The sequence below is a fragment of the Oncorhynchus masou genome, chromosome 17, assembly GCF_036934945.1.
Source record: "Oncorhynchus masou masou isolate Uvic2021 chromosome 17, UVic_Omas_1.1, whole genome shotgun sequence".
Taxonomy (NCBI): Eukaryota; Metazoa; Chordata; class Actinopteri; order Salmoniformes; family Salmonidae; genus Oncorhynchus; species Oncorhynchus masou.
Window position 1 is genome coordinate 4991153 of NC_088228.1, and position 10000 is coordinate 5001152.

A 10000-nucleotide genomic window follows, 5' to 3' on the forward strand; every position below is an offset into this window, starting at 1 on the left:
TATATTGGTGTGACTATATTGGTGTAACTATATGGGTGTGGCTATATTGGTGTTGGGGTGACTATATGGGTGTTGGTGTGGCTATATTGATGTGACTATATTGGTGTTGGTGTGACTATATTGGTGTGACTATATTGGTGTTGGTGTGACTATATTGGTGTTGGTGTGACTATATTGGTGTGACTATATTGGTGTTGGTGTGACTATATTGGTGTGACTATATTGGTGTGACTATATTGGTGTGACTATAGTGGTGTGACTATATTGGTGTTGGTGTGACTATATTGGTGTGACTATATTGGTGTTGGTGTGACTATATTGGTGTTTGTGTGACTATATTGGTGTTGGTGTGACTATATGGGTGTTGGTGTGACTATGTTGGTGTGACTATATTGGTGTTGGTGTGACTATATTGGTGTTGGTGTGACTACATTGGTGTGACTATATTGGTGTTGGTGTGACTATATTGGTGTTGGTGTGACTACATTGGTGTGACTATATTGGTGTTGGTGTGACTATATTGGTGTTGGTGTGACTATATTGGTGTGACTATATTGGTGTTGGTGTGACTATATTGGTGTGACTATATTGGTGTGACTATATTGGTGTGACTATAGTGGTGTGACTATATTGGTGTGACTATATTGGTGTTGGTGTGACTATATTGGTGTTGGTGTGACTATATTGGTGTTGGTGTGACTATATGGGTGTTGGTGTGACTATATTGGTGTTGGTGTGACTACATTGGTGTGACTATATTGGTGTTGGTGTGACTATATTGGTGTTGGTGTGACTACATTGGTGTGACTATATTGGTGTTGGTGTGACTATATGGGTGTGTCTATATTGGTGTGATTATATTGAATATATTGAATATATTGGTGTGACTATATGGGTGTGACTACATAGGTGTGACTACATAGGTGTGACTATATTGGTGTGACTATATTGGTGTGACTATATTGGTGTGACTATATTGAAATAACAAGAGAGTGGGTGTGGGGTAATTGAGTGGTTGTACTGTGTAGTTGTACTGTGTAGTTTAGTTGTACTGTGTAGTTGTACTGTGTAGTTGTACTGTGTGGTTGTACTGTGTGGTTGTACTGTGTGGTTGTACTGTGTGGTTGTACTGTGTGGTTGTACTGTGTAGTTGTACTGTGTGGTTGTACTGTGTAGTTGTACTGTGTGGTTGTACTGTGTGGTTGTACTGTGTGGTTGTACTGTGTGGGTGTACTGTGTGGTTGTACTGTGTAGTTGTACTGTGTGGTTGTACTGTGTAGTTGTACTGTGTGGTTGTACTGTGTAGTTGTACTGTGTGGTTGTACTGTGTAGTTGTACTGTGTAGTTGTACTGTGTGGTTGTACTGTGTAGTTGTACTGTGTAGTTGTACTGTGTAGTTGTACTGTGTGGTTGTACTGTGTAGTTGTACTGTGTGGTTGTACTGTGTAGTTGCACTGTGTGGTTGTACTGTGTGGTTGTACTGTGTAGTTGCACTGTGTAGTTGTACTGTGTAGTTGTACTGTGTGGTTGTACTGTGTGGTTGTACTGTGTAGTTGTACTGTGTAGTTGCACTGTGTAGTTGTACTGTGTGGTTGTACTGTGTAGTTGCATTGGAATAACAAGGGGTGAGTTGAGGGCTGAGCTGAGGGGTGACAGTTCGGGGGTTGATGAGTTTGGTGAGAGGTTAAAGGTGAATTAATACTCACGGCAGGACCAGGAGCTCCGATGACACCTTGAAGACCAGATGGCCCAGGAGGACCCTGCTCACAACCAACCAAAACAGAGAGGTTAACGACAGGGACAGAGACACAGTTAGCGACAGTATCTTCACATGCTTAAGCACTACATTTATCTGTGGTTACTTTTATGATTCTAAATGAGCTGTCCCCAACAATGGACGACCATGGACGGTCATTTGAGGTGACTGCAGGGCTGGCCCTAGCGAGATTTGGTTGGGGGGGCCCCCTACCTCGCAGCAAAACATTTTAGTAGCCCACCCACTGGACTGACAGTGGAGAGGATTAGTTTTAAAGTACATTTTCTGCAATTCAAAAAAATGTTTCCATGGAGTTTAGAGAAAATGTAGCAGTGTTTTGTCTTTTTAAAAGCAAGTTTTCTGTAATTCTATACACTTTGCCATGGGACGAAGAGAACATCTGGCATTTGTGCAACACATTTCAGGCATTTCTACTCCTTTTGCCCCGGGGCAGAGCAATTTTTGTTTCCCAGGTTTAGAGCTAATTTCCTGCGATTATACACATTTTGACCTTGACTTTAAACCATGTTAATATGATATCTGAGTGAGAGTGAATAACAAAATCAATGAGGGCTCCTGGGCACACGCTCTGCGTGCCAGATTTGAATTCCGCCATGATTACTACAAGTTTAGATAGAGGGCTAGACAAATTTACCAATCAAACATTTTTTTTGCCGACATGGACTAATTTAGTGACTGTCAGTGACTGAAATAACAAAAACTGCTGATGGAAAACCACATTTGGGGAATTGCATCTGGTGTATTCTACTATTCTTACTCTCAACAGGAAGTTGGGGAATTGCATCTGGTGTATTCTACTAGTCTAACTCTCAACAGGAAGTTGAGACCCAGACTGGTATTTATTTTGGTCAGGGGCTCTGGGTGACTTTCTTTGGATGATTTCTCATCCTCCGGTCTTTGCACCAGTAAAGGCTTGTCTCTGATTTCTGGTGGAGTTTCTGTAGACATTTCCTACACGAGGAACATTGGATGAGAACTCACCTGTTCTCCCTTGTCTGCTTTGCTTCCCTTCTGGCCAGGCTCACCAACCTCTCCCTGGGACAGAACACATAACAACAGTTATGATAATGACTATAGCGCTAGGACTCAAAGACATTTGAATTCCTATTTTATTTTAGCTCCTCATAAAATCATTTCTGCCTCGCTGTTTAGTCAAGTCCAATATTTTCCAACTGTCACCTTTACTGAGATTAGGTGGTAAATATTATTTGTGGAGATTTTAATTTGATTGGACAACAAAGACCCTGGGTTGGTGTTTGCAATTAATTGATTACTTGGCTCGGTCTATCCCTCTATTGGCACTCCCACTGTCACGCTAACGCTATGGAGGACGTGACAGGGATCTGAAATGTGTGATGGGTGTGTGTGTGTGTGTGCACGCACACGTGCATACAACTGCCTCTGCTAAAACATTTTCACACCAATCCATCACCATAACTTAACATGTCATCGACACAAATAATATCTGCAATGTAACACTCCTAACCCACATACTACACTACTGCACTATACTGTACAGTTAAACTACACTACTGGACTATACTGCACAGTTAAACTACACTACTGCACTATACTGCAGTTAAACTACACTACTGCACAGTACAATAGTAATATACTAGACTACTGCACTATACTGCACAGTTAAACGACACTACTGAACTATACTGCACAGTTAAACGACACTACTGAACTATACTGCACAGTTAAACTACACTACTGCACTATACTGCAGTTAAACTACACTACTGCACTATACTGCACAGTTAAACTACACTACTGCACTATACTGCAGTTAAACTACACTACTGCACTATACTGCACAGTTAAACTACACTACTGCACTATACTGCAGTTAAACTACACTACTGCACTATACTGTACAGTACAATAGTAATATACTAGACTACTGCACTATACTGTACAGTTAAACTACACTACTGCACTATACTGTACAGTTAAACTACACTACTGCACTATACTGTACAGTTAAACGACACTACTGCACTATACTGCACAGTTAAACTACACTACTGCACTATACTGCAGTAAAATTACACTACTGCACTATACTGCACAGTTAAACTACACTACTGCACTATACTGCAGTTAAACCACACTACTGCACTATACTGTACAGTACAATAGTAATATACTAGACTACTGCACTATACTGTACAGTTAAACTACACTACTGCACTATACTGTACAGTTAAACTACACTACTGCACTATACTGCACAGTTAAACGACACTACTGCACTATACTGCACAGTTAAACTACACTACTGCACTATACTGCACAGTTAAACTACACTACTGCACTATACTGCAGTTAAACTACACTACTGCACAGTACAATAGTAATATACTAGACTACTGCACTATACTGCACAGTTAAACGACACTACTGAACTATACTGCACAGTTAAACTACACTACTGCACTATACTGCAGTTAAACTACACTACTGCACTATACTGCACAGTTAAACTACACTACTGCACTATACTGCAGTTAAACTACACTACTGCACTATACTGCACAGTTAAACTACACTACTGCACTATACTGCAGTTAAACTACACTACTGCACTATACTGTACAGTACAATAGTAATATACTACACTACTGCACTATACTGCACAGTTAAACGACACTACTGCACTATACTGCACAGTTAAACTACACTACTGCACTATACTGCAGTTAAACTACACTACTGCACTATACTGCACAGTTAAACTACACTACTGCACTATACTGCAGTTAAACTACACTACTGCACTACACTGTACAGTACAATAGTAATATACTAGACTACTGCACTATACTGCACAGTTAAACTACACTACTGCACTATACTGTACAGTTAAACTACACTACTGCACTATACTGTACAGTTAAACTACACTACTGCACTATACTGCACAGTTAAACGACACTACTGCACTATACTGCACAGTTAAACTACACTACTGCACTATACTGCAGTTAAACTACACTACTGCACTATACTGTACAGTACAATAGTAATATACTAGACTACTGCACTATACTGCACAGTACAACACCACTATACTATACCACTGCACTATACTGTACAGTTAAACTACACTACTGCACTATACTGTACAGTACTAGACCACTATACTAAACTGCACTACTGCACTATACTTTACAGTGTAATATACTAAACTGCACTACTGCACTATACTGTATAGTACTATATTACTATACTATAAAACAGTACACTACTGCACTATACTGTACAGTACTGTACTACATTACTGAACTATACTACATTACTGAACTGTAATACAGTAATGCACTACATTACTGAACTATACTACATAACTGTACTACATTACTGACATATACTGTACAGTACTAAACTACATTACTGCACTATACTGTACTACATTACTGACCTATACTGTACAGTACTATACTACATTACTGCACTATACTGTACTACATTACTGACCTATACTGTACAGTACTATACTACATTACTGAACTATAATGTACTACATTACTGACCCATACTGTACAGTACTATACTACATTACTGCACTATACTGTACTACATTACTGAACTATACTACAGTACTGTACTACAGTACTGAACTATACTGTACAGTACTATACTACACTACTGAACTATACTATACTACATTACTGCACTATACTGTACTACATTACTGAACTATACTACATTACTGTACTACATTACTGCACTATACTGTACTACATTACTGACCTATACTGTACAGTACTATACTACATTACTGAACTATAATGTACTACATTACTGACCTATACTGTACTACATTACTGAACTATACTACATAACTGTACTACATTACTGACCTATACTGTACAGTACTATACTACATTACTGAACTATACTATACTACATTACTGAACTATACTACATTACTATACTACATTACTGCACTATACTGTACTACATTACTGAACTATACTGTACAGTACTATACTACATTACTGAACTATAATGTACTACATTACTGACCTATACTGTACAGTACTATACTACATTACTGAACTATACTACAGTACTGTACTACAGTACTGAACTATACTGTACAGTACTATACTACATTACTGAACTATAGTATACTACATTACTGCACTATACTGTACTACATTACTGAACTATACTACATAACTGTACTACATTACTGACCTATACTGTACAGTACTATACTACATTACTGAACTATACTATACTACATTACTGCACTATACTGTACTACATTACTGAAATATAATGCAGTACTGTACTACACTACTGAACTATACTGTGCAGTACTATACTACAGTACTAAATTACATTACTGCACTATACTGTACTACATTACTGAACTATACTACATTACTGAACTATACTACATTACTGCACTTTACTACATTACTGCACTATACTGTACAGTACTACATTACTGAACTATACTACAGTACTATACTACATTACTGAACTATACTACACTACTATACTACATTACTGAACTATACTGTACTACATTACTGAACTATACTACAGTACTATACTACATTACTGAACTATAATACAGTACTGTACTGCAGTACTGAACTATACCACAGGGCCACATAGGATTGTCTACAGTATTACCTTGTCTCCATCCTCTCCAGGGGGCCACAGAGGATTGTCTACAGTATTACCTTGTCTCCATCCTCTCCAGGGGGCCACAGAGGATTGTCTACAGTATTACCTTGTCTCCGTCCTCTCCAGGGGGCCCCTGGGGGCCTGCAGGGCCAGGAAGCCCAACAGGACCTTGGATACCGTCGCGACCAGCTGGTCCCATGGGGCCTTTCTCTCCCTGTGGGGACAGGAGAGAATGAGTCAACATGTGGCCATAATAGACGAGAACATCTCTTATCCTTCATCCTCTGATATTAATACTACCAGATACAGTAAAAGAGTTTTGCGATTTTAAAAAGACAGATATTGAAGTTATATGTCCAGGTGTGTGTACTCACCGGGCCTCCCTTCTCTCCGGCTGGTCCAGGACCTCCCTGAGGTCCGGAGCGTCCTGAAAGACCGATGGCACCTCCGGGACCGGCAGCACCTCTCTCTCCTGGAGAACCCTGCCAGCCAACAAAGACATCACCAACATCATCATCATCAACAGGAGCAAATCTTCTAGCACCTTTTGAGTGTATTTCGTGTTTTATTCCAATACACAAGCATCCTATTTAGACTGAAGGTAATGTATTGGTCATTATAAGTGGTATGCTAGTGTAACGGACATCAACTTGCTTAGTGTTTTGCGCTTCCTCCTGATTCCGCTCACATTGATGCTCAAACCCAGGACCTCTGCTCTGGTAGCACACGTGACCGCCCTCCCGAAGCGTCTTACCAGTCAAGTTACAAAAATTCCGTCAGAGCAAGTGACGACACATCAATCTGAGGAGTACGTTTCACGCATTCCCATGTGCAGTAGTTTGGGACATTGGAACGAAGGCAAAGACTCAAAGTAGGAATATATTTCAAACATAGACTGGAACTAATGACATGAAACGGAGACACTCTTTCAGCACCTCAGCTGTGAGTCAGTGTTTTCATTCAAAATGTCAGACAAAAAAAACACAATCCATTATTGTCTTTCAAGCTTCACCCTATTGGCATTCCTCTATCAGAGACCGTGTGTGTGTTTCTTTTGTATTTGATGGGGACACACACGGGCCAATGAAGATTTCTCTTCTAGCCCTAAAAGCGCCAACAGGGGTAAACAAAAATATCCTAATTTCAACCCCCTTTTTTAAAAAATCCTTCTGAAATGATAGGTCTTTGTTAAGATGCTAGTAATAAAAAAAAACTAAAACATTTGACCAGGATTTCTATGTTAATATGGAGGAATGAAAAATAATTCATATGTTGTATACTAGTCAATAGTCCAATTTGTGACAAAAGCAACAAATTTGGCACAGTGTTGATTTGGAAGAGAGGTTGATTTGGCAGAGAGGTTGATTTGGCAGAGAGGTATATACCCTGAAAAGATGTGAAGACACCCCCAGATTTGGCGGGTGAGGAGGTGAGGCAGCCACTATGACAAAAAAACATAAATACATATCTAGCTTGCAGTCAATGTCTCTAAACAAAGAGTAGTGTCTCATATTTCAGATGCTGAGTTAATAGTCAAAGTTACAGTTAACAGTCTGAAGGCACCGGCGCCGGCACCCTGGAGAGGACGGGAACAAGGTCATTTTGGATGAAAAAGCATGCCCAAATTAAACTGCCTTCTACTCAGGCCCAGAAGATCGGATGTGCATATAGAAAACACTTTAAAGTTTCCAAAACTGTCACAATATAATGTCTGTCAGTATAACAGAACTGATTTGGCAGGCGAAAACCTGAGAAAAATCCATTCAGGAAAAAATATTTTTGTTGTTGTTGTTGTAGTTTTCTATTCAATGCCATTACAGTATCCATTGACTTAGGACTCAAATTGCAGTTCCTATGCCTTCCACTAGATGTCAACAGTCTTTAGAAATTGTTTCAGGATTTTATTCTGAAAAATTAGGGAGAAAGAGCAGTCTGAATGAGTGGACCCTGCCGTGTCATAGAGCTTTTTCATGAGTGCGACCGAGAGAGTGCCTTTCTTGTTTAACTTTTATATTGACGACGTTATTGTCCGGTTTAAATATTATCAATTATTTAGGCTAAAAACAACCTGAGGATTGAATATAAACATCGTTTGACATGTTTCTATGAACTTTACGGATACAATTTGGATTTTTTTGTCTGCCTGTTGTGACTACGTTTGAGCCTATGGATTACTGAAGAAAACATGTGAACAAAACGGAGGTTTTTGGATATAAAGAGACTTTATCGAACAAAAGGAACATTTATTGAATAAATGAATGTCTTCTGAGTGCAAACATATGAAGATCATCAAAGGTAAGTGATTCATTTTATCTCTATTTCTGACTTGTGTAACTATTCTACTTGGCTGGTTACTGTTTGTAATGATTTGTCTGCTGGGCTATGTTCTCAAATAATCGTAAGGTATACTTACGCTGTAAAGCATTTTTGAAATCTGACACCGTGGTTGGATTCACAAGAAGTTAATCTTTAAACCTATGTAAAATAGTTGTATCTTTTCTGAATTTTTTAATGAGTATTTCTGTATTTGAATTTGGCGCTCTAAAATCTCACTGGATGTTGGCCAGGTGGGACACTAGCGTCCCACATACCCTAGAGAGGTTAAAATTATTTTTTGGGGGGCAGAAATGCCTGCTGGAACATGTGAACTTTCATGTGCCTTAATAACACACTTGTATGCCTTCTGTAAATAGGAATACAACTGTCAATTTATGTGCCTAATTGGATTAGAAAAGGCCAGCAACCTTCCCGCTCGCCATGATTGGCTGAGATAATGAGTGGGCTGGACATGCCGAGAGATGAGTTTGGATTGGTCAGCCATGTAGCATGCTTCTGTCTATTTGAGCTGGTCAGTATGGTCAGTCTTGTCTAACTAGGATTTAAATGTTTTTTTATTGCGTGGTAAAACTACATACAGTGCCTTGCGAAAGTATTCGGCCCCCTTGAACTTTGCGACCTTTTGCCACATTTCAGGCTTCAAACATAAAGATATAAAACTGTATTGTTTTGTGAAGAATCAACAACAAGTGGGACACAATCATGAAGTGGAACAACATTTATTGGATATTTTAAACTTTTTTAACAAATCAAAAACTGAAAAATTGGGCGTGCAAAATTATTCAGCCCCCTTAAGTTAATACTTTGCAGCGCCACCTTTTGCTTCGATTACAGCTGTAAGTCACTTGGGGTATGTCTCTATCAGTTTTGCACATCGAGAGACTGACATTTTTTCCCATTCCTCCTTGGTTGGATGGAGAGCATTTGTGAACAGCAGTTTTCAGTTCTTTCCACAGATTCTTGATTGGATTCAGGTCTGGACTTTGACTTGGCCATTCTAACACCTGGATATGTTTATTTTTAAACCATTCCATTGTAGATTTTGCTTTATGTTTTGGATCATGGTCTTGTTGGAAGACAAATCTCCGTCCCAGTCTCAGGTCGTTTGCAGACTCCAGTAGGTTTTCTTCCAGAATGGTCCTGTATTTGGCTCCATCCATCTTCCCATCAATTTTAACCATCTTCCCTGTCCCTGCTGAAGAAAAGCAGGCCCAAACCATGGTGCTGCCACCACCA

The 10000-nt window shown here is 39.3% G+C and overlaps 1 protein-coding gene across 1 annotated transcript in view; it reads right to left on the reverse strand.

The window, feature by feature from the left end:
- Nucleotides 1-10000, reverse strand: part of LOC135558088 (collagen alpha-1(XI) chain-like) — a 208044-nt gene that overhangs the window by 42157 nt on the left and 155887 nt on the right. The window contains 4 exon segments of the mRNA XM_064991838.1: nt 1707-1760; nt 2759-2812; nt 6534-6641; nt 6802-6909. Coding sequence (XP_064847910.1) covers nt 1707-1760; nt 2759-2812; nt 6534-6641; nt 6802-6909 — 324 coding nt within the window.